The sequence below is a fragment of the Anabrus simplex genome, chromosome 1 (assembly GCF_040414725.1).
Source record: "Anabrus simplex isolate iqAnaSimp1 chromosome 1, ASM4041472v1, whole genome shotgun sequence".
Taxonomy (NCBI): Eukaryota; Metazoa; Arthropoda; class Insecta; order Orthoptera; family Tettigoniidae; genus Anabrus; species Anabrus simplex.
Genome location: NC_090265.1, coordinates 1,575,892,688 through 1,575,919,905, shown reverse-complemented (window position 1 = coordinate 1,575,919,905; position 27,218 = coordinate 1,575,892,688). Strand labels below are relative to the sequence as shown.

Below are 27,218 nucleotides of genomic sequence, written 5' to 3'. Positions count from 1 at the left end.
CCCCCTCCTATCTTTCCTATCCTATCTCTACGATACACTCTCCAGTTCCGTGAGAAAATTTCTGCATTCATTATATCATTTCTCAGCCATGATTCAACTCCTATTACAATATCTGGTAAGTATATATCTATTAAATTACTTAATTTTATTCCTTTCTTTACAATACTTCTACAGTTGAGCACTAACAGTTTTATGTCATCCCTACTTGATTTCCAGTTCCCTGTTCCCTTAACACCGCACCCTGTTTCCCTGAATGTACCTCCCTATAACCCTTCTAAACAAATTTCCTAACTTATATGTACCACTGCGGTTTAAGTGAAGGCCATCTGAGCGCAGATCCCTATCTCCTACACACCCATTAGGATCTAGAAATTTCACTCCCAGTTTCCAACATACCCACTCCATAGTCTCATTTAAATCCCCAATCACCTTCCAGTCAGTATCCTTCCTACACAGTATTCCACTGATAACAATCTCCGCTTCCTTAAACTTCATCCGTGCTGCATTTACTAGATCCCACACATCCCCAACTATGTTGGTACTTATACCTGCTTGTCTTACGTTGTTAGTACCAACGTGAAACACTACCACCTTCTCCTTTCCCTCCTCCTTCTCTTCTACTTTCTTCAACATCTGCCTTAACCTAATTCCTGGATAACACTCTATCCTGGTACCCTTTCCTCCACACACTTTCCCGACACATCTAATGATAGAATCCCCCATGACCAGAGCCTCATCCCTACCCACCTCATTTGATCCCCTCCCCTCCTGGTCAGTCCTATCTTTCCTGACAGCTGCAGAAGCTACTTCCTCCTCCCTTTTCTCCATCCCATGACCCTGTTCCACCTGTCTTTTCCTATCCACTACTCCACATTTCCCTTTCCTACCTCTTCCCTTTCTCCTACTTCCAAACTTCTCGGCAACAGTTTCCTGTTCCTCATATTCCCTCGGTTGTTCTACTTGCAGTGACTCATACCGATTTACACCGACACCTGTCCTGAATTTTGATCCTGAATTGGGCCCTTAGCCTGCAATCTCCTTCCTCTTAAAACATTAGACCACCTGTCTTCCACAATTCCCCCATTTCCTTTCAATCCCTCTATTTCACCTACTGTATCCTGTACATTGTTTGGAGGCCTACTTTCCTTCCTGTCCTCTGAGAGTATCCTAATTATCTCCCTCAAGCTCTCCAACTCCTCCCTCATACTCCTTAATGCCTGGTCACACCCACAGTTCCTACACTCGCACTGCTTAGGCATTTTTTACTAAATAATGAAAAGAAAAGGAAAAATAATATAACTTATTCTGTGCAAAATAAAAATGAAAGGAAAGAAATATTGTCTAGGTTAGTTCACAAAGAACACACAACAGTAAGTTATTTAAATAGGCTACTACTACACTACAATACTACTGTACTTAATTGTAGGCTACTATTTTTATTCCTACAACACGCTACCACGATGAAAATTGCGTTAATTACTGGAAACAGAGAATAATACATAAGAATTACACAATTCTTAACTGCAGTTTGATCTACCCTAATTACAACAACAGAATTTTAGTAAGAGAGTTACTACAGATACCACAGAAATGGTACTATACTATACAAATTTTTTTTTTTTTTTGTTAGGGGCTTTACGTCGCACCGACACAGATAGGTCTTATGGCGACGATGGGATAGAAAAGGCCTAGGAGTTGGAAGGAAGCGGCCGTGGCCTTAATTAAGGTACAGCCCCAGCATTTGCCTGGTGTGAAAATGGGAAACCATGGAAAACCATCTTCAGGGCTGCCGATAGTGGGATTCGAACCTACTATCTCCCGGATGCAAGCTCACAGCCGCGCGCCTCTACACGCACGGGCAACTCGCCCGGTGACAAATATTTCACAGTAATAGAATAAACACACTACTTTCTAATAAGATGCTATAATACACTACAATAATTTTAAACTATGTTCAGACTAAGTACAGATACTACAATACACTACAATAATTTTAAACTACGTTCAGACGTATTCTAATTACAACAGGTTATTACCAAGCAAAAACAGAAAAGAAAGTTCGAAATTCCCAAAACTACTCAAAATTATAGAATAGGCACTCTAATTTCTAATAAGTTACTATACTACACTACAATAATGTTAAAAAACTACGTTCGGACATATCCTAGCTTCTTACTAAGCACAGTAGAAATGAAAATTCCAATTAGGCCTAAATTTAGATATTCGCAAGAACTACTGGTAGGTATGGTACTCAAAGATTACCAACAAAGTTAAACACGTATAGTATACAGATTAATATTAGTATTACTTTGTCCTACTATGCTGTAATAGAAATGAAACCTGCCGTTTGCACAAAAATACACACGAATTTAACAGGCAAGATACTATCTAATATACTGTATCTACACTACAATTCTAAACTGAAATGCGGTTACGTGATCTTTACAGATGGTGGATTACTAATATTTTCCCTACTCTGCGGGGCGGAGAATAAAATTGTCCTTAAATGTTGAAAAATAAGAGGTTGTTTACAATAATTTCTCAAAAGCATTTCTGTCTAAACTACGCCAGGGACTTGAATTGCAGTTATTGGAATGTAGGTACTTGATTATTAGCTAATCGCTCATAAATACTGAAATGTCGAGGGTGTGAAATATGAATTACGGATACTTTAACTGCCTATTCAGAACTTCAATGATCGGAATACAAGAATCAGCTGATTTTTATTTACCGGTATATTTCCTTGGTACACTACACCCTTTGTTCACAGACTGTAGCCAACAATGCCAATATTTGAATAAGAAGAGCGACAATAATCAATAACAATTACGACTGTTAACTATTTTGCCAGTGAAATACTGTCTATTCTGTTGAAATTCTTTTTTTAAACAAAATTTACAACAGTATCACGTTATTAAAAAAAAGTTATTACCTTCGTGATAGGTGGGACCATTGAACTGCTATTTGAAATACCCTGTCAAATGCCTGCACTAATAGATATTGAAAAGTACTACATAAAAAAAGTTATAGAGAATACAATTTCCTATCATTTATGTTTTATTCAGTTTTACCGTACCGACTATGATAAGAATGGTATTTCAGAGTAGGAAGAAAACTAAATGTGAAGGCCTACAATATCGAAAGCGCATAACATTGATCAAAAATAACATTACATTGACCATTGTTTGTTGTGATGTTCTTTGTCTCTTATGCTGCCACTCAACTCCGATAGATAGGATTACTGCTGCATACCAAGTATAACAGCCTGCCTGAATATTGCTAGAAAACTTTCTTCTTTAGTATGCCATTCTTCTGGTTCATACATTTTCTGATGCTGCCGGTACTTAACACACTGGTTCATCATAGTATTCTAGCTATTCCATCCCTACTCTGACGCGCTGTTTTGAATGAGCCACGTGCACACTTAAGGCAGAGTAGTAGTAGTAGTAGTAGTAGTAGTAGTAGTAGCAGCAGTAGTAGTAGTCATGTCCACAGTAACTAGAAAATGCACATTTTACTTTTCTGCAATGTCTGTCTGTAGCAGTGGTGGTGGTAGTAGTAGTAGTAGTAGTAGTAGTAGTAGTAGTAGTAGTAGTAGTAGTAGTAGTAGTAGTAGTAGTAGTACCTGGTCTAAAATTACAATTTAGGCCAATTCCAAATTATAGCACCGCAATTCACTAAATAACTCAAAATTCAACCCTGAAAAGAGCCGTTTCTTAAGGAAAGCTTCTTCCTTTTCAATTTTATTAAAATTATACATTCATTTTATTCCAAATTAGCAGTGAAGAGGGGATTTATTCTCTCGCTTGTAGGGAAAATTTGCCTCCAAGTCAGATTTTCCAACTCATCGGGTACCTCTATTAAACAGATGAGTAAAAGGGCACAGTTTTTGCCCTGGGACTCTACACTATTCGCCCCCCATTCCCACCCTCACCCACCTCTGCTCACCAAAATTAAAGAGTCCAGTCTTCAGATAAGAAAAGACGTTTGGTAACTTCCCCATCATGTTTCTAGGGTAACGTTAAGAGCTATGAAATTTAATACAATCTTGCTCACAATGTGTACACTACTTAACCTAGAATTCAGTATACAATGTAGAATTTCATTGCGAAGCACAGGTACATCAGCTAGTATAAAATATAACAGATATCATCTTATGCAGATTACCTCCAAATTTACTGCCATGTTAGCATAAAAGATATTGAATGCAATAAGAGACATAAACACCAACCTACAACAACTTGGTATGTATTCCTTCTAAGTCTCAAAAAAATTCATATTATTATAAACAGTTCACAGGGATTATTAAAGCCCCATATAAAAACTAAAATACCGCTCCAATAACTTTAAATGCAATTGTAATACTGCTCAGTAAAAAAGTGAAGAATCTTGATATGGACTGAAAATCTTGACCGATTCACACATGTGGAAAGGTATTTGTAGAAAAATGTATGCAATAGAATACCACACCCACTCAAATGCCACAATGACATATACAAGACTTAAAAGATAAAATCCTTCAAACTCTGATACGATCAGTATTTCAATATTGCGAAATGGTCGTCACTGATGCAACTCATGAGCAAACAATGAAACTGCTATGAGCACTGAACTCTAAACTTTGCTTTTATTTTGTTTTGACAATCAACATATCCAGTGTTCTGCATTGACATTTATTGTTAGAAGCATTCTGTATACCTTCAAAGTCCATTCCCTACAATGAACAAGTGAATTTTCCCTAAACTAACACAATAAACTTTTAAGTCAACACAAGATGAGTTCTGCTTCTAATAACCACATTGTCAATTTTATCAAACTGAAGTAAGAAGATTACTCTATGACAGACACTGCACAGTGTGTTTTTTAAAAAACTTTTCATGTACACACATGTTTTGTTATTATACTATTTAATTTGTTCAACACATTTCATAGCTTGTAAGGAGTCATTTCAATGTCTTGTAATTGGCTGAAGATGACTTAATAAGGCCAAAACGTGTACCAACATTTTTTTATATGACTAAGGTTCTCTCTTAATTTGAGTGTTGGTCTTTTATATATTGAAAAGTATTTAGAAACCAAGAACTTGTAAGCCAATACAGAACCCTCATGAAGTTTGTTTGCAATCAAGTAGTCCTGGCAAGGGTCCCATAAACTGGAACTGTACTCTAATTGTCGTCTTACCAGTGACTTATATGCCCTCTCCTTTACATCCTTACTACAGCCCCCTACATATGCTCATAACCATATTAAGAGATATGTAACAGTCCCATTTATGTGATTAGGGTACCCTAATTAAGATCTTTCCTTATATTACACCTTGGTTCTCATGAGATACTTTCATCCCATCAACACAGTAATTTAAACTGAGAGGACTTTTCCTCTTGGTAAAATTTACAGCCTGACTTTTCAACCCATTTACATCATACTATTGTCTGCTGTTCATCTCAAATCTTTGTCAAGGTCTTTACACAGTTGCTCACAATCCTGTAACTTATTTATTATTCTATACAGTATAACATCATCCGCAAAAAGCCTTATCTTTGATCCCAGTCCTTCACTCCTATCATTTATATATATCGGTATACAAAAATATAAATGTAAAATAATACTGCCTTGAGGAACATCCCTCTAATTCTCTGAGTTCTATGTTTTATATAAGTAGCCAACCATTCAGTCACTCTCATGTAGGCTAATTGCCCTCATTTTTGTCAGTAGTCACCTATGTTCTACTCTGTCAAAAGCCTTGGATAAGTCAATAGCGATACAGTCCATTCAACCTCCCGAATCTAAAACATCTCCTATATCTTGCTGGAATCCTTGTAAGCTGAACCTCAGTGGAATATATTTTTGTAAACCTGAAATGCCTTTTGACTGGCCTGTAATTATCTGCTTTGTACACAGGGGCTACTATGTTAATTCTCCATTCATTTGGTATTGCTCCTCCATGTAAATAATAATCAAATAAATATTTCAGATATAGCATTATATCCCAACCCATTGCCTTTGGTATATCCCCAGAAATCTTATCAATTCCAGCTGCATTTCTAGTTTTCAACTTTTGTATCTTATGGTAAATATATTTTATCAAAGGTAAATTTCAGTACTTTGCCAGTATAAATTGCCATCTCTATCTAGACATTTTCCTTATATCCAACAATCTTTACATATTATTTACTTAATACTACTGTCTTCTGTAAATCGTGACATGGTTTTCCATTTCACATCAGGAAAATGCTGGCTAGGGCTGTACTTTATTACTGCCATGACCGCTTTCTTCCCACTCCTAGTCCTTTCCAATTGTGTCAGTGTGACGTAAAGCAAATTGTTAAAACAAATTAAAAAATCCTCACATATACACTCGCCTGGAATATCCTTCATGGAACCTCTTTCTGTCTTAAAGTACCTAGCCACATGCCCTTCCATTTTTCACTAAAATTCACATGACTGGCAATATATTATGCTTGCAATCAGGCCAGTAAGTTTGACATGCGTTGTATGTAAGCTTTGGGAAGGCATTCTTTCTGATTATATTAGACATGTTTGTGAAATTAATAACTGGTTCGATAGAAGTCAGTTCGGTTTTAGGAAAGGTTATTCCACTGAAGCTCAACTTGTAGGATTTCAGCAAGATATCTTGGATTCTGGAGGTCAAATGGACTGTATCGTGATTGACCTGTCTAAAGCATTTGATAGGGTGGATCATGGGAGACTACTGGCAAAAATGAGTGCAATTTGACTAGACAAAAGAGTGACTGAATGGGTTGCTATATTTCCAGAAAATAGATCTCAGAGAATTAGAGTAGGTGAAGCTTTATCTGACCCTGTAATAATTAAGAGGGGAATTCCTCAAGGCAGTATTATCGGACCTTTATGTTTTCTTATATACATAAATGATATGAGTAAAGGAGTGGAATCGGAGGTAAGGCTTTTTGCGGATGATGTTATTCTGTATAGAGAAATAAATAATTTACAAGATTATGAGCAACTGCAACGTGACCTCGATAATGTTGTGAGATGGACAGCAGGCAATGGTATGTTGATAAACGGGGTTAAAAGTCAGGTTGTGAGTTTCACAAATAGAAAAAGTCCTCTCAGTTTTAATTACTGCGTTGATGGGGGTGAAAGTTCCTTTTGGGGATCATTGTAAGTATCTAGGTGTTAATGTAAGGAAAGACCTTCATTGGGGAAATCACATAAATGGGATTGTAAATAAAGGGTACAGATCTCTGCACATGGTTATGAGGGTGTTTAGGGGTTGTAGTAAGGATGTAAAGGAGAGGGCATATAAGTCTTTGGTAAGACCCCAACTAGAGTATGGTTCCAGTGTATGGCACCCTCACCAGGATTACCTGATTCAAGAATTGGAAAAAATCCAAAGAAAAGCAGCTCGATTTGTTCTGGGCGATTTCCGACAAAAGAGTAGTATTACAAAAATGTTGCAAAGTTTGGGCTGGGAAGAACTGAGAGAAAGAAGAAGAGCTGCTCGACTACCCCGAGCTGTCAGCGGAGAGATGGCGTGGAATGACATTAGTAGACGAATAAGTTGGAGTGGCATTTATAAAAGTAGGAAAGATCACAATATGAAAATAAAGTTGTAATTCAAGAGGACAAACTGGGGCAAATATTAATTTATAGGAAGGGGAGTTAGGGATTGCAATAACTTACCAAGGGAGACGTTTAATAAATTTCCAATTTCTTTGAAATCATTTAGGAAAAGGCTAGGAAAACAACAGATAGGGAATCTGTCACCTGGGCGACTGCCCTAAATGCAGATCAGTATTGATTGATTGATTGATTGATGTTATCCTTAGCTAACTTCTTTACTCGACTCAGTTTCCTCAATAAGTTCCTTCAGTATATTCTTACTTCCTCAACCAATCCAATATATTACTTTCCGATATTTCTTTCCATTTTCATTATCATTCTGCAATACATCCAAATTTCAAAAGCCTGGGGTTGGATCACTGATGAGACCTTTAGTATCCAGACTTTGACACTTTAAAACAACACCAATAACACAAAATAGTTGCCAATATACCAACAAGTTTAGAATCTGAAGTCATAGTTGGAAACTTCATACACACACTTCTTGCACTGTCAATTCTGGTTAAATTTTCTACATTTGGATCACATTCTTGCATTAACGAGCTATTTAGATATAGTACTTACACACTTTCATTGGTACTAACATTATTTATTTTCTGCTTGCTAATAAAAATGTTGTTTTCCAAGAGTTTGATGGCCACTAGTGAATACTAAGGAACAAAAACAGTCTTAGGAGGACAGTAAATAGTACACATGACAGTCAATAATAAGACTATGTTACAAATTTTCCCCTCTAATAAGAGAAACATTTCAAAGGAAGAATTTTCCATTCTCATTATAAGATATAAGAAAGTTAGAATTATTAACCTATGACCTACCTATTATGTAATTTATCTATTATCTAATTTACAGAAATGTTTATCTACAATCACATTTACAAACTTGGTTGCATTTATTATCATCATCATCATCATCATTGTTATTATATGTGTGAATAAGCCCATTAGGATTACATGAGGTACGGTACTTAGAGGTGTGCATTTGCCTTCCATTGTGCCCATATTTCTTTTATTCTTTTACTGTGGGCTTCTTTTCTGTCTTCAGACTAAGTTGTTCTAGTCATCTTCTTTGGTCTTTCCTCTTGGTCAACTTTCCAGTAAGATTATGTCATTTAAGGTTCAATATCGTACGAATATGGAAGTAGGCCTACTGTGGTTGCAGATTTTATAGAATGCTTAATTGAGACAGCTAGGTACTCATTCTGTCACCTTATCTAACAAAATATAATGATGTTTTCTACAGGTTGGATCAACAGTTAGCATTGGTTGAAGTATTTTATGATCCACCATGGACGCGTATTGGCCCACACTTTGTTGGTGTTGCAACAGGCTACCTGGTTGTCCAGTTAGATGGTAAACTGCACCTGCGTAAGGTAACTCCACAGTTCACTATGTTTGTTTCCTCATTTATAAGATTCTTTACAGAAAAACATTAAAGTGTACCATCAAACATATTAGTTTGTAGACAACTCTTCATCCGTTAAATTGACCTGTTGGGTTCCTTTTCTCCTTTGTCATTGTCCCATGTTCCTGATCTTTCACAACCTGTACTTATCTTTATCTTTCTGTCACTCCTTTTTCCTGTGTTTATGCAGCTTTCTTCTCGTCCTAGACTTCCATCATTGAGACAAGATCTGTCAATGTGTGTTGAAGCCTGCCCTCTAATGAAACTTGGAAGAAAAAACAAACTCATCAGGGGCTGAGAAGAAATGGGCATATAAGAACTGGGATTGGTGAGAAGAAAGCCAATCTATTTGAAGATGGCTGTGTTTGTGTATGAAGATGTGGAGATTGTTGTCACCTTTTTGGGTTTTCTTTTTATTTCTCCCTTTTTCCACAGTGTGTTCCTTTTAATGTTCCTCTCTTTCTATATGTGATTTGATCTTCACTGACTGACTTTATGTTCTTGGTTTACTAATCTTGTTAAAATATTGAATTCTTTAGAAGTATTGTTATAACAGTTTTATCTAATTTACAGAAATGTTTATCTGCAATCACATTTGCAAACTTGGTTGCAAATAATAATAATAACAATAACAATAATAATAATAATAATAATAATAATAATAATAATAATAATAATAATAATAATAATAATAATAATAATAATAAAATATATTATTATTATTATTATTATTATTATTATTATTATTATTTATTATTATTATTATTATTATTATTATTATTATTATTATTATTATTATTATTATTATTATCTAGCATATGATGAATACAATATTATTTACAATATATACAACTACCATCTCAAGCTCGTAACTAAAGTTCCATGTCAAAATTTAATAGCCAGAGAAGAGCTTCGTTTGAGACACAGTTTAAGTCCTCAATAGAGCCTCTGTAACTACGCAAAGGACACTCAAATGCAAGGTGTTCCACTGTCTGTTCCCCTTGTCCGCAGTCACATTGCGGTGATGTCTTCCATCCCCATTTGAAGAGAGTGGCTCCACATCTACCTTGGCCGGTCCTAATTCGATTTAGCATCCTCCACTGCCGTCTGGGAAGAGAAAAACCATCTGGGCACTTGCATGGGTTCTCAATGATGTGGTGATGTGGTAATGCGGATTGCTGTTGCCATTGTTCTTTCCAGGCGTCCGATACATTAAAGGAGGTGTCCTGTAAATTCATTGCAGTACGCCAAGAAGGGTGTCTGGATTTCAGTCGTTTAGCTGGGGAAGCTGCTATGTCAGAATGAATAGGAAGGTGAGGATTGTTTTCAATTTTCTTCCACAAGTTAAGCAGTGACTGTGATCTTCTTAGGGATGGAGGTGGTATGTGGCTTAGGGTGGGAAGCCAGTGTGTGTTAGTTGGTCGGATGCATCCTGTAATGATATGCATTGCTTGGTTCAGCTGGGTGTCTACTAATCCAGTGTGAGCACTGTTAAGCCAGGTAGAGCAGCAATATTCAGCGACGGAATAAGAGAGTGCAAGAGCAGTGGATCTCAGGACTTGGGCATTAGCACCCCAGGATGTACCTGCCAGCTTTTGGAGGATGTTATTTCTGGTCTTGATCTTGGCTGACACATTATAGAGGTGGTTCTTGTAGGTCAAGGACCTGTCCAGGGTGACTCCCAGGTATTTTGGGTTACTACAATACTGTAGATTCTCTCCTTTGAATGGTATGGTTGGTTTGTACCCAGCACTTCTATTCCGCAAATGGAAGGTAGACACAACAGTTTTCTTGGGGTTTGGTCTAAGGTTGTTGTGATAAAAGTAACTGTCTAGAATCTTTAAGTCTGATGTAAGCGTCGACTCAGACTCATCGAAGCGTTGATGTTGGGCAACCAATGCGATGTCATCTGCGTAGATGAATTTTCTGGATTTAGTTACAGGAAGGTCATGTGTGTACAGGTTGAATAGAAGAGGGGCCAATACAGAGCCCTGAGGGAGTCCGCCATTTATCTTATGTACTTTACTTCTGGAGTCTTCGGAAAAAATCTGGAAGTACCTATTACTCAGCATGTTACTGAGTAATGTGGAGAGTTTCAGACAAGGGATGATGCTGATAAATTTGAGAAGGAGCTTATCTTGCCACACGGTGTCATATGCAGCTGTCAGATCTAAGAAGACGGCCGTGCTTACCATTTTGTTCTCAAATCCATTTTCAATATGGGTAACTAGTGCTAAAACCTGTTCTTCACATCCTTGTCCAGGTCTAAATCCAGCTTGCTCGACTGGAATATGCTGGTTTATTGTCGCAAAAATCCTGTTATATATCAGCCTTTCCATAAGCTTCATTGTAACACTGAGTAGTGCTATTGGCCGGTAACTCTCAACTTTTGTTGGGTCCTTAGATGTTTTCAATACAGCTATTATTTTTGTTTTCTTGAAGACTGAAGGTAGGTTACCTGTCTCTAGTATGTTTGTGAAGAAGTTAGTAAGCCATTTAGCAGCAGCTGGTCCAAGATGAAGAAGGAACTCTGGATATATACCATCAGCGCCTGCCGCTTTGCCAGGTTTTAGACTTTCTAAGGCCTGCTTAGTTTCTTGTAGTTGAAATGGGGCAGAGAATTCAGAGGATCGTTGAGCCGAATGTTTCTTTTCCTTCAGGAGGTGCTTTACGTGCCTTCTATGATGCTTTTCAACTGAGACCTTTGAGGTACAGATCATATGCTTGGCCATGTCGTCTAGACTGATGCTTGTTTTCGGTCTAATTTTGCTATTTGGTGTGTCCAATTTCCTGATCAGGCTCCAAGCTTCTCTGCTGGAGTGAGTGAAGTCTAGGGACTCTACTGTTTCTTGCCAAATTCTCTTCCTATTTTCATCTAGGGATTGTAACAGTTCCGAAGCTGTATCTGGGTCACCATTGGCCTCAAATTCTTTGAAGAGCCTTTCACCCTCCTCGTTCCAGCCGGGGATGTATTGTTTACGATATCCTCTTGGGATACATCGTTTTGCTGCACTTTTAACCACACCGATGAGTCTGCTGTAGTTACTATGAATAGGTCTTATCCATCGCAGGTTGGAGTCAATGGGCCGATTGCAGAAACGATGACTAGTTTTAAGCCTTAGACATCGTCTACCTAACCAACGCCTAAATCGTTCACGATCTTCCATTGCATAAACAATGTTCAGTCGATGTTTAACTAGACATCCCTTAAAGTTTCAATTTTGGTTTGAAAATGGATACAGAAGTATCTTTCATGCAACTCTTTGCTTGTCGCAACCAATGAAATTCGCCGGTGCGCGCGCCGAACGCCAGTCACCTGTTTGTCTTCCTACACATTACTCAAATATGGCTGAGCATGACTTGCCCACAGATAAGAGTATCGCTTTCGGTGGAAATTAAATCTCATCATATTATCGACACTAAAGCGACACGGCACCGTACGGGGAAGTGTAGCTTTCATTATAGCGTTGTTTTTTTTTTTTTGCTATGGGCTTTACGTCGCACCAACACAGAAAGTATAGCGTTGTTACAGTGAGTGTAATCTACTCATAAAAACGGTGTGTTGTACGGGCCATATAGATGTAGCTTGCATTCTGGAGATCGTAGGTTCGAAACGCATCATCGGCAGCCGTGAAGATTGTTTTCCGTAGTTTCCCTATTTTTACACCAGGCAAATACTAGGGCTGTTATTATGGCCACGGCTCTTCTTCCTCAGTCCTCTTTAAACGATAATCACCACCACTTGCCTTTTCCTATCTGATAGTTGCCGAAAACCTATGCAATTATATATATAAAAATCCCATACAACCTACTTTTTAGTTTTCACTATTATGTGTGTTTACTTGGCAGTAAATATAAGTGAATCCCTCCTGATTGATATATGTGACAGCCCTCAGACGATCGGGACACATAATTCTGATATGTATGTAGTCGAAGTGACCTATAATTCCATGGAAATTACCTCATGTACATAATAAAATATATCGGTTGCCAAGAATTGTATTCAAGTTGACAGTTACCGGACTGTCACTTTGTGAGTCTCAAGAAACAAGTCTCTCGTAAAGTGAAACCTTATTTTATTGTTATCTCCCCGTGCATGTCAAACGAATTGCTGCGATTTAGCAGCGGGCGACCCACAGATAGGCCGTCGGACTAACCTTTCTTTCCGGAGCCGTTTCAACATGATCATACAAATTACATATTTTATGGTACATAACCTATAATTGTGATTCACTCCTCTCATTTGAGGTTAAACAGTGCTCTCGGCAGTGTTTAAACATGACCGGTTGAACATCGGTTTTAGACAGTGTCTAAGTGATAAATAACGTTTCTGCAATGCGGCAGCCATGCTTAGGCATTGTTTAACCGTAGACATCGTCTAAATACCGTTTCTGCAATCGGCCCCATCTGTTTAGAAAATTCTTCCCAATTGGCTTTTTTAAAATTCCATCTCTTTTTCGGGCAGGAGTGAACGATGGGCACAAGCAATCCAGACTGGATAATTATTGGTCTGTGCTGACTGTGAGGAAATTTGTTGAGCACTGTGCGTCGTATGTTGCTGAGTGGGTGTTGTGACTGCGTTACAAAACAGAGATCCGGAGTGTATTCTTTGTTCCATCGTGCAGAAGACAAGGAAGCCTTATCCTTGGCATCATAGATAAGCTTAAGGTTTTCAGTTTCCATCCAGTCAGTGAGCTTTTCCCCATTACTGTCATTCTCTTTGTATCCCCATAGTGTGTGATGGCTGTTGAAGTCGCCTGCAATTATACTTGGATTTTGCAGAGATGGAATTGGTGGAGACGGCCAGGGAGTTCCAGGAGGTTTATATACGTTAACTACTGTCAAATCACAAACTTTGATTGAGGTAGTAAATATTTCATTATCTGAGAAGGATGGCAAGACTTGATAGTGGGTAATATCACTCCTCACATAGGTGGCAATCCCATACTTTGCGTGATTAACTGCGGACACTAATTTAAATCCTGGAATTCTCCCTCTGGATTGCAGCTGGAGATCATTTTCCGTGTGGGTTTCTTGAAGCAGGATGATATGAGTCTGGTGTTCTTTGAGAATCTTTGCTAGGTGTTCACACTTTGCTCTGCTTATGCCCTCGATGTTAAGCTGGCATATTTTCATTGAAGGGCCAATGTTACGAACTTGAGGGCCCTGAGAAGGGCCTCTAGGTATGATTCTTCTCCATTTTCCTTGACCGGGAGGTCGTATACGACAGTTCGGTCTCATCTTATTCTGATGTTGCTCACTTAGCACCACCCGGGGGACATGTGTAGGGTAATTTAAGGTTAAACCTACGGACATGAGCAACAGTATAATAATATTATTATTATTATTTTGAAGCGCTTCCAATATGTCATTCCAACTTATCGAGTTGAAAGCATTCTTGACATCCAGGGTCAGAGTGTCACTTTTTGAGAGTGATGATTACCCATTTGTGCCATTTTAGCTGTATTCAACACTTCCCATACTGCATCGATTGTCGAATGCCCTCCTCGAAAACCATGTTGACGATCAGAGAGGTCCCCAGCTAGTTGAACTGCTGAAAGTATTCTTGGCTGCAAAAGTTTCTCTAATCCATTACCAGCAGTATTCAGCATACATAAAGGCCTATAGCCCCCAGATTTTCCTTTGTTTATTAAAACTAGCCGAGCTGTTTTCCAGTGAACACTGAACATCCCCGATAGCAGGCAGGTATTGTACATTTTCAGCAGTAATTGTGGACAGAAATCTGCTATCAGCTTTAATATCTCTGCTGGAATACTATCTGATCCTAGGGCCTTTTTATTTCTAAGGGACCTAATCGCTCTCGTTAATTCTTCTCATGTAAAAAGTGGCACATCATCTATGAAGTCATCATCATCATCATCATCAGCAGACCTCTCAGGATGATCTGGGAATAATGTATCCACAATATCCTTCATTGCATTTGAGTCCATGATCGGGTTTGAGAAACTTCCAAGTTTCTTCGTAACGATCTTGTATCCTAAACTCCATGGATCATCATCCACTTCTTTAGCCATTTTCCACCATTTGTCGACTTTACTCTTTTTGATAGCATTTCTCAATTCTTTCTTCGCCGACTTATACTCAGCTGTGAGTGAGGTGTCTTCTTGGCTGACTCGTGCTCTTTGTGCCTTCCGTCTAAGTTGCAGACAACATCTTCTCTGATCAGCAATATCTTTGGTCCACCAGTACGCTGAACGCTTCTTGTTTCGTGATGTTTTACGAGTCATGGAAAGATCACATGCTCTCCGAATAAGCTCCATGGTGAGCTCAACATATTTCTCAGCCACTTTATAACAACATATTTGTTCTGTTATACTATCCATTTCATTTCTTAAGATAGCAAGAAATTCTTCTTTGTCCATACTTTCTATATTCCACCGCGTTGGTTTATACGATGTAATATTAATTTGTGAAGTTTCAGGAAGAATACAAAAGGTAATGTACTGGTGATCACTTCTCGTGTATTCTTCAATCACCCGCCAGTCATTGATATTCGACACAATATCCTCAGATACAAAAGTCACGTCCGGTATGGTTCCTCTACAGCCCGGTCGTCGAAAGGTTGGCACATTTTCAATATTAGTGACCGTCAAACCCAGCCTAGTGGCCATTTCCATAGTTCGGCGCACTCTAGAGTCATACTGTCATACCCCATTCTAGTGCTTGGTCATTGAAATCACCAGCCACGATTAAACCGTTGTCAAAACCTTGTAATACGTCCTCTAGGCCGTCCAGCTTAGCCTGAAATTCAAATACTGACTCATTTGGTGTAAAGTAACAGCTCACTAAAGTATATCTACCAGTGCGGACCCAAACAAAACCGTCTCCGCATCCTTGGTTTGATACTGAGCATCTACCCGAATCTGGTATCCAAATTGCAGCTGTCCCACAATTATCCACGAACCATCCTGGATGGTCTCTGTCTTGATAAGGTTCACTGGGAAGAAATACGTCTACTCCTATCTCAAAGGTCATCTGTATCAAAAGATCTACTCCTGTGCATATTTGCCTGAATAACCTTCATCATTTACTGCTAGTTTTAGTCTTTTTGAGAGCTTCACGAAACGCTGTGCAGGCTTTTGAGCCAAGTACATGACTTTGATTAGCTTCGTTGACGTTAATGTCTGTGCAAATTATGCATCTCGGATTTGCTTTGCAACCTACCGCCCTATGCCCGGCTTCTCCGCACTTAAAACAAATTTTGCTTCTATCTGCACCTTTCCAGTTTTGTGCATGGTGCCCATACGAAAGACATCGAAAGCAGCGAGATACCACGATCCTTTTTTGGATTCTACAATCCAACCATCCTATTTTAATTTTACCCATATCTAAAAGTTTCTGGCCCTCCTTATCTTCTATCTCAGTGATAGCAAGTTTTTGCCCTCTGCTGTTCGGATTATTAATTGAGACTTTCAGTTCTCCTTCGAAATTCTGAAGATCCTGTCTTACAGCTTCCTCTACATCTAAAGCAGTGGTGATACTGTCCATGTCCCAAATTTCCAAGGTAGTGCAGGGAGTTAAAGTCTTCACATCGCCATCCGTTCCAAGGACATCCCTTAAAGATTTATCAAAATTGTCCCTGTTCTCATTTTGTGTGTCTTTATTAAAAGCGAGAAGAGTCGCCCCGGTCTGAGTTTTACGAATAGACTGAATACTCACACTGCTGTCTTCCGGTTTTATTTTACTCTGAATACCCTTCAAAACATCTGCAAAAGTCTTGCCGTTTGTTGGTTTGATAAGAACAGCATCAGAACGATTCCTTGATTTTAAATGGGTCCGTTTATCTTGTTTTTTCCCACTATCAATGACCTCCATTCTGCCAGAATCTACCTTATCTGTTAAAGGTTGGATATCTTTATCCTCCTTCATTTCCTTCTTCTTGTTTTTTTTTTCTTATAGGAAATCTCGACCCATTTCTCCTTATCTTTCTCCTCCCCGTTCATCACTAACGGTGTCGTAGGCAATTTCTTTATCTCTACGGTTGTTTGTTCCTGTTTTAGATTTTCCCTAGCTCTCTTCCAGGATGTCCTGCATGCTGCTCCAGCATCGAGAGCTTCCTCCAATTTTCACAATCCATTCTGGATTTCCAACTTAAGGTTCTTAAGCGGAATAGCTAGAATGCTTTTCACCAATGCCCTAGCGATATCAAGATGTTCCTCCTCTTTACGCTGTTCCTCCATTATTATTTCCTCACTCCTCCCATTAGGTACTAGTGTCATATCCTGTGTCCCAATACTGGCACATTCAAGTACGTTTGCACTCCTATTCTGACACGAAAGAGAGAGCTGTATCAAATCTCTCTGAACTTCTGCCTCCGTCATCATGCAAGAAAGGAATCTAACTGGCCGTGACTGAGCCGCGGCGGCAAAGGATCCTGTCTTTGATGTCGTATATTCCTTGAAAGCAACTTATAACCTAAATCCTGAATGATCAAACACTTATCTACAATTAATTTGTCTACAAGTCGACAAAATAATTTGGTGAAGTTGTAAAACAATACTACAGGTACTAGAAGAATATTCTATCTCAACTTCTAGTGACGCATATCATTAATTACTTACGAATTCATCATAAGAATTACACACACATATTCACCCATCTTTCCATCACGCAATAATAATAATAATAATAATAATAATAATAATAATAATAATAATAATAATAATAATAATAATAACAACAACATCAACAATAATAAAATCTTACTGGTCAAAGATCTAAGAAGAAATATTTCACAGTGGTTTTTCTGGGTGCAAAACAATTTCATTTCTTGTACCTGTGGCCATACTTGTCATCCAAGTTTATATGCCAACATCTGAGGTTGATGAAGTCTATGAACAGATGAAAAAAGTCAAAGAAGAGAATAGACTGGGCCAAGTGAGAAAAGTAAGGTGGGTGACTGGAAACGAGCATGGTAGCAAGTGAGGAAAGGAATAATGTGGCCAGAAGGAGAAATGAAAGAGGAGAGAAGCTGTTAGCCTTCTGTGAGAGCCTAACCTTTGGATAGCTAACATCTAGTTTCCAAATCATCCCTGAAGACTTGGAACAGCCCTTGAGACATGCCCATATATCAAATAGACTTCATCTACATCAACAAAAGGTTCAAAAACAGCATGAAGATGGCTAAGACCTTCTCCGGAGCAGATGCCCAAACAGTCCTCTGCTTGTGGCTGATAAGAGAATACAACTGAAACATTTTAGAAAACAATAGACTATTAGGAAGTGGGACACTGAAAGGCTGAAGTGTGTGGGAGCCTACTCAAGAGGAGTGGAAACCAGTTCAGAAAATCTATATATATATATATATATAAAATAGCTTGTCCTGACTGACTGACTGATTCATCATCGCAGAGCCAAAACTACTGGACGTAACGAAATTAAATTTTGGGGATATATTCATATTAAGATGTAGGTGCTCGCTAAGAGACGATTTTTGGATATTCCTTCGCTAAGGGGGTGAAAAGAGGGGTGAAATTTTTAAATGAGTGTGTCTATATCTCGAAAGTTTAAAAGTTTACAGATGTAAAAATTGGTATTTAGAATCTTCTTTAATAATAAGGAAACACGTATTTTTTTGTTTTCAGAAAATCCCAATAGGAGGGGTGAAAAGGGGTGAAAATGGGGAAAATGGGTTGAATGCCCTTAATCAGTATACCAGTACTTATATCTCAGAAACTGAAGATATTACAGACCTGAAAATTGGTACTTTTGATCTCTTTTAAAAATAAAGAAACACATATTTTTTTGTTTTTGGAAAATCCAATTAATGGGGGGTGAAAAGGGGGTGATTTTTTAAAATGAGTGTATCTATATCTCAAAACTGTTACAGTTTATAGATGTAAAAATTGGTATTTAGAATCTCCTTTAAAAAATAAAGAAACACGTATTCTTTAATTTCGGAAAATCCCAATAGGAAGGGTGTAAAAGGGTGAATAATGGGTTTAATGCCTTTAATGAGGCTACTTATATTTCAGAACCTGAAGATATTACAGACCTGAAAATTGGTATTTTGGATCTACTTTAAATGTAAAGAAACACGTATTTTTTCGTTTTTGGAAAATCCAAATATTGAGGGGTGAAAAGGGGGGTAAATTTTTTAAAATGAATGTGTCTACATCTTAAAACTTTAAAATTTACAGATGTAAAAATTGGTGGTTAGAATCTCCTCTAAAAATAAAGGAACACGTATTTTTTTGTTTCCTGTAAATCACAATAGGAGGGGTGTAAAAGGGTAAAAAATGGGTTGAATGCCTTTAATGAGGATACATATATCTCAGAAATGGAAGATATTACAGAACTGAAAATTTGTATATGGGATCTCCTTTAAAAATAAAGAAACACATATTTTTTTAGTTTTTGGAAAATCCTATTAATGGCGGTTAAACAGAAGTGACAAATTGGGGTGAATTTTTTGAAAGATTATCTTGGAAACGTAAAATGTTACAGACGTAAAAAGTGGGTGTTTGGAATCTCCTGTAAATGTAAAGAAACATAGGTGATTTGTTTTTGGAAACTCCACTTAAGGGGAACCCAAAAGGGGTGAAATTTTAAAATGAGAATTTTTACAGTATATCTAAAAAAACGTAACATGTTACCAGAAGTGCAAAATGGTATTTTTATCTCTATTAAACATAAAGAAACGTGTATTTTTAATTTTCGGAAATACCACTTGGGTGGAGGGGGGGGGGGGGTGAAAGTGACTGAAAATGGTGTTGAATTCTTTTAATTAGGCTACTGATATCTTAAAAATGAAGATGTTACAGACGTGAAATTTGATATTTGCAATCTGCTTTAAAAGTAAAGAAACACGTATTCTCGGAAAATCCAATGAAGCGGGGGGAGGGGGTGAAAGGATTGAAAAATTAATTGACTTTAATTGTATGAGAATATATACATCTAATAAAAACTAAAGTTGTTACAGACGTGAAAATTCGTATTTGGATCTCCTTTAAAAACAAAGAAAAACGCGTTTTGTGGGGGGGGGAAACCATCTTGGGGGGCGGGAGTGTTAAGGAGTTGAATTCCTTTCATGAGGACACATAAATCTAAAAGTGAAGAAGTTAGAGTCGTGATAATTGGTATTTAGAAGATCCTTCACTATTAAAGAAACAAGTATTTTTTGCGGGAAAATTCACTTAGGGGGGGGGGGGGAGTAGTTTGAAATGAAGTGACAAAAGTAAATTATATTTATGGGGATACTTATATCTCAAGACTGAAGGTAATAGATGTGAACATTGGTGTTTGGAATCTCCCTTAAACATAAAGAAACATGCCTTCTTTTAATTTTCTTGGGGGGGGGGGGGGGTAGTTGGCAGTAAAAACTAACGGCGATGGGGTGTAAAAGGAGGTGAGACCAATTGATTTTACTGTTCTTAATGTACTTATAAGGATCCTCCGTTGCTCAGGCGGCAGCGCGCCGGCCTCTCACAGCTGGGTTCCGTGGTTCAAATCCCGGTCACTCCACGTGACATTCGTGCTGGACAAAACGGAGGCGGGACAGGTTTTTCTCCGGATACTCTGTTTTTCCCTGTCATCATTCATCCCAGCAACACATAATAGTAATAATAAGAATAAGAATAACAATAATATGAATAATAATAATAATAATAATAATAATAATAATAATAATAATAATAATAATAATAATAATAATAATAATAATAATAATGTTCCGGACCGTCGTCAAATATGCGGACCGCGCTGGAAACAGCTCCTGGACGGGTAATGACTAAGAATGCAGTCCGGCCGCGAGTTCAGTGTGGCCAAGGCACCCAATATGACACCACGCCGGATCTCCTGAAGGATTTTATCCAGATTAAAAATGATTATAGGAAAATACGGTATGGCAAAGATTTACGGACCCAACTGACCGGGAAGAATACCTGAGCCTAGCCCGGGAAGTACAAAATCGATTGCTGGAAAGGAAGATTGAAAAATGTGAGGAAACGTGCCATAATCTAATAGAAAACGAGTCAGATCGGGAATTTTGGTGGATTCTCACTGAAAACGTGTCAGATCGCGAATTTCGGTGGATTATACATCTAAAACAATAAGCATTCAATTATAAATTTCAGTATAATACCGTAGCGAAGCACGGGTACTTTGCTAGTATAAGATAGAATACATATGTATCAGAAGAACTGATGAATATAAAGGAAGCAATGTTAGGGATGTTGGAAGAAGATGTAGGAGAAGTTGAATGAAAAAATCAAAAAGACTGGAACAGTTAGTTGAGAAGGATGACAGACAAGACCAGAGATAATTAGATGAAAGAGCAGTGTGAAGAGATGGAGCTCCTAGAGACAAGCAAAAATGGAATAAATGTGCAGAAAAGTGAAGAGATTGATGAGGAAAATTAAGAAACAAGAAATGTTGAAAAAAACAAGGGACTATGACAATAGAAATAGAAGAAAGAAAAGAAGAATGGGTAGATTATGTCAAGGAGTTATATTATTCGAAAGCAGAACATGGAAGAATAGAACAGGAACATGAAAAAGAATGTAAAAAGATAAACTGGGATCAAAGATAGACAATTGGAAAATGGAGAAATTGATCAAAGATTTGACTGAAGGGAAAGTATTTGGTTGTGATGAAAAGGCCTTTGGCAATGGTGAATTCGAAACACTGACTAATTTAGCTATTAAATATACAATACAGGATTCTGGCTTGAAAAACTTCTGAAGACCATCCAGGTTCTGTTACCAAAGAAATGTAATATCAAAGATTGCATGCCATGTAACTAAGACTGTGACCAGATTGGTATTGAATAGAATAAAGAAAATAGAAAGGAACATAGGAGAAGACCAGTTTTAACTCAGGAGAGGAGGAGGGACAAGAAATGTGACTGATGTCTACGGGTGATTGCAGAAAGAATATTAGAGGTTCAGCCCTCAAAAACAACATAAAGATGGAAATGTATATATGTTTCATACACTGGGAGAAGGCATACGATAAAGAGGACTGGTGCATATTAATGAAGACTAAAAAAAGATTGGAATCGATTTAGAAGGAGAGAAGATTGATTAAGGAGCTTTACACAGAGCAGAGATTGGTGGTCAGAGTAAACAAATATGAAGAAAGAGCAGAGATTGGAATTGGAAGAGGTGTATGTCAAGGATGCTGCATGTCACCATTACTCTTCAACATGTACCTGGAGAAGCTGACAGAGAGAATAATGGAGGAAGCAAGAGGAGTAGTAGGTGGAGGAGAAAGAGCAGAGACTGTCAAATATGCTGATAACAAAGTGGTGCTGGCACAATGAGAAGAGGAGTTGCAGAGGATGCTGTAAAAGTCAGAAAGGATTTTGGAATGATGTTAAATATAGGCAAGACAAAAAAAAAAGATGAAAATTGAACAAGAAGATGGATGTATCAGAGGAAGGAAAACTAGTAGAAAGCAGCATCATTCAGATATCTTGAAAGTTGGGTAATGTTGAATGGCAGTCGTGGAACAGAAGTGAAGGGCATAATAGCTATGTGAAAAGTAGCTTTTCGAAAAATAAAATGGTTTGTGACTATTACAGCTATGCCAGTCAGTCTAATGAAGAGGTTTGCATAATGTTTAGTTTGAAGTATAGTTTGATGCATGGAAGCAAAACATGGATGCTTCGAAAATAAAATGTGTGGTAATTTGAGGTTTTTAAAATGTAAGTGCGCAGAAGAAGAAATGGATAGACAGAGTGAGAATGAAGTAGTGTTGAAGAGGATAGGAGTGGAGAGGAAGTTTATGAGTACAATTAAGAAGAGGAAACAATCATGGCTCAGGCACATTTTGAGGAGTGATTGTTGGCAAGGGAGAGTGATGGAGGGGAGAGAGGAAAATCATGATAAGGAATTCTGACAGACATTATGGGAGGAAGAACATATCAAGAGATGAAGGAAGAAGCATAAGAAAGAGAGAGATTTGGAGGATATTCAGCTGATACCTGTCCTAGGAAAGGTCTATGCAGACGACGATGATAAAAATTTATCTAGTAGCTGACTGACTAATCTTCTAGCTTATGAAGAAATACAATTTTGATCAACTTTGGGAAGACAGAAGTAAATTTTAGGTAAGCTGTGAGCTCTCTCTAGCGGATTGACCTGGGAACTACTGATTCTGTCATAAGAGCACGTGTATTTGTGTGCGAAGTTTTTGGTGTTATTTATGCTTTTTCAGTGAGTTGACATAATTAAATAGTAGCATGTGTCATTCCTTGATGGGGCTGCCTGGCTGAGGTGGTAAAGGCGTGCTCGGTTTGCCCGGAAGGACATGGGTTCGAATCCCCTTCAGGAATTATTATTTATAAGTTTCATATTCCGTATTGATTGGATTCAATGTAATAGACAAGAAAAATGTTCCACCGATCAATACATTTATTGTGAATGAATTATTGCACTAGTACCGGTTTCGACCTATCTTGGCCATCATCAGCTAGCACACAAATTTACAGTCATAGGACAAAATTACAAAGATGTTACGTAAGAGCATCTGGATGTCTGATAAAAAATGGAAGTAAAATATATTGCAGTATGTTGCGTTAAAATATCTCTGATTAAAAGTGGTGATGGTTAGAATAAACTAAAACCTATTGATTGAGCATGGACATGAGTACATAAACACATTAAAATATATATGCCACATCATAAGACACTAAAAAATATAGCACATTCAACACATTAAAACATGGTACATTTTAAAAACGTCTATTAAAATTTGAGTTCATGTTGCGTTGCATTCATTCTTCAATCCTCTTGTAGTTCTTGTGTTGATTAAGTTGAATATCGAGAATGTTCTATGGCTGATATACTTTATATTGGTATGTTATAAGAAATCTTGTCAGTAAAATTTGAAAATTGAGTACTGTGCAATTCAACTGTTGATGTAGTCAGGTAAGATTTATATATACAGCAAGATAGGGTTTAGTTTTAGAGCAGTTGGTGGTAACACTTCTCTCGTCTATGCACGTTATATGGTTGTTATCTGTAAAGAAAAGCTAATATGAGTATAGCGTATGTATGAAGGAATGCCTGGATGTATGTGTGAAATGAAGAAAGTACTTACTGTTGTTGCTGTGGAGGTTGTGTACCGATATGTTTGGAGATTTGTTGTGTTCTGCTGCAAGTACGTGTGGGGCTCATGTAAGCTGTGTGGAGGGATGTTGGTGGAGGGGATGGAGGAGTGGCTATTGTGAAGGTAGGGGCGGGGTTAGGTTTGTGATTCGTCGATTTGTTATGACGTGTGTTTACTAATTTGAGATAGTCATTTTTTATTGCAGGAATGACTTTGTCAAAAATGATACTGGCTTTCTCTGTAATGTCGTTAATGTTATGATTGGGGTTAGCGTATTGATCCAAAGAAATATAGAAATCTTTGGTTATGTTGAGCAGGGGGCCCTTAGAGTTTATGTTTAATATCATCATGTCATTATTGATGTCTGTGAAGTTGTGCTTAGATTCTTCTACATGTTGGCCTATTGATGAGAAATGGTTGTGCTTTACTGCATTTATATGTTCATTATAACGGACGGTGAAGTTTCTACCTGTACGTCCAATGTAGCTTGTGTCACAGTTGTTACAGTTGATGCGGTAGACAGCTGATTGGTTGTATTTATTATTATTATTGACTGTTTTGGTGTTGTGTATAGTGTTGGTGCTGTTGTGTGTGGTTTTGAATGCTATTTTCAGGTTGTGCTTCTTAAAGATATTAGTTATAGTATATATATTGGTGTTGTTGAAGGTAAATAGGACATAATCTTTTTTCAGTTTGGCTGTTTTGATTAATTTAGTTTTAGGTTGGGATTTTATTTTGTGGATGATTTTGTTGACCATTTCTTTGCTGTATCCATTGTATTTGGCTATGTCGTGGATTAATTTTAATTCATTATTTTGATCTTCTATTGTCATTGGGATATTGAAAGCTCTATGTATCATACTATAATAGGCTGCTCTTTTATGTGTGTTAGGATGAACGGAGTCATTTTTTATGGTATTTAAAGTGTATGTGGGTTTCCTATAGATCTTTTAAGATAAGTGAGTGTCATGTCTGGTTATTGTTAAGTCCAAGTAATTTAAGGTACGGTTATTTTCTGTTTCTTTAGTGAATTTAATTTGGGGGTCTAAATTGTTAAGTTTGTCTAGTATAGTATCTGCATCAGTGAATTATCTATAATTACGAAGATATCGTCGACAAATCTACACCAAAAATATATATTATCTATTTTATTAATTGACGTGTGTTCTAGGTGGTCGATATATATTTCTGCTAATATTCCGGAAGCAGGAGATCCCATAGGTAATCCTTGTTGCTGATATATGGTATCATGAAATTTGAAGTAGTTATTGTTTAAGGCGAATTTAAGAAGAATCACAAATTCTTCTATTTCTAAGGTGCTCAAGTTACTATGGTTTTTTAGGTTAGATTCAATTATTTTGACTGTTTGTTTAATAGGAATGTTAGGGTACATGTTTGTTATATCAAATGAAGTAAGGGTATGATGTTTTTCAATCTTTAGTTCTTTGGTTCTGTTGCAAAAATCTATTGAGTTTTGTATTGTTTTGTTTGCTAAAAATGAATAATGCTTTTTCAAATATTTCTGAATGAATTGTGATAACTTATAGGTTGGACTGGCTTTATAGTTTATAATTGGTCTCATGGGTACATTTTCTTTGTGTATTTTAGGGTAGGCCCTTGCGGATGGTAATTGGGGGTTCATAGTTATAAGTTTAGCAGATTCTGTTTCGGTAAGAATAAAGTGTGTGTTCTTGAGTAGATTTTTTAAATTTCTTTGTATATTATTGGTTGGATCTCGGCGTTTAATTGAAAAAGTGTTGTCCTGGAAACATTCTTTAGTCTTTGTTATGTATTCATTCTTATCCATAATGACCGTAGTGTTGCCTTTGTCGGCTTTTGTTATTAGTAGATTGTTCTGTTTTATTTTGTTTTTGAGTTTGTTTAGGTTCGATTTATTGGCGGTATTCATGTTTAGGTTATTATTGTGAACATTATTGATATATTGCGGGATCGTTCTACTGATTTCGTGTCTAACTTCGTCTCGTATATCGTACGGAATTTTCTGTAATGCGAGTTCTGTTTCGGTAACGGCAGTTATAATATTCTGATAGGATGATGCATTACCCCAGTTATGTTTAGGTCCCCTGCTCAACATAGCCGTCTCTAGATCGTCAAATACGGTTAGTGTGAGACTTTTTACGGGTGGATGGAATTTATGTTGGGGAGGATCTTTATTTTCAGTTATGGTTAGTGGTTTCGGTTTGCTTTGTTGTTTCAGTGTTTCCAGTTTTTTGTTTAATGTGTTTTGTTTCTTTATAGCTAAATCTTCTATTTTATTTCTAGAAATTTGTTGAAAGTAATTCCAATAGCTATGTGGAAGTTCATGGGATACTTTGAGATGTGTTGAATAAGTTCATTATTGAGATGTTGTTTCTTACGATATACGAATTTTATTTCCTCTTTTAACCAAATTTCATTAGTCTTGTTTAGTGTTTTGCGTGTCTGAGCAGTTCGTCTATGTTTGTTATTGTATTTCTGGAGAAATTTCGGTGTTAAGTTGTTTGAAAGGCATTCCTTCAAGAAGGCAATGCTTTTGGTTGCGTTCATTAGCTTGATTTTTAGGTTTTGGTATTTGTATGCATTACGTTTTGCCTGGTTGGCTTCCGTATTATTATTTATAAGTTTCAGAATCTGCTAAACTTATAACTATGAACCCCCAATTACCATCCGCAAGGGCCTACCCTAAAATACACAAAGAAAATGTACCCATGAGACCGATTATAAACTATAAAGCCAGTCCAACCTATAAGTTATCACAATTCATTCAGAAATATTTGAAAAAGCATTATTCATTTTTAGCAAACAAAACAATACAAAACTCAATAGATTTTTTGCAACAGAACCAAAGAACTAAAGATTGAAAAACATCATACCCTTACTTCATTTGATATAACAAACATGTACCCTAACATTCCTATTAAACAAACAGTCAAAATAATTGAATCTAACCTAAAAAACCATAGTAACTTGAGCACCTTAGAAATAGATGAATTCGTGATTCTGCTTAAATTCACCTTAAACAATAACTACTTCAAATTTCATGATACCATATATCAGCAACAAGGATTACCTATGGGATCTCCTGCTTCCGGAATATTAGCAGAAATATATATCGACCACCTAGAACACACGTCAAT

The 27,218-nt window shown here is 37.2% G+C and overlaps 1 protein-coding gene across 2 annotated transcripts in view; it reads left to right on the top strand.

Annotated features, from left to right (window-relative positions):
• Positions 1-27,218, top strand: part of LOC136858548 (nose resistant to fluoxetine protein 6) — a 233,412-nt gene that overhangs the window by 182,387 nt on the left and 23,807 nt on the right. For both annotated transcript variants that reach the window (XM_067138166.2, XM_067138168.2), the window contains one exon: positions 8,848-8,977. In XM_067138166.2, the coding sequence (XP_066994267.2) occupies positions 8,848-8,977 (130 nt within the window). The remainder of the gene's footprint in view (positions 1-8,847; positions 8,978-27,218) is intronic.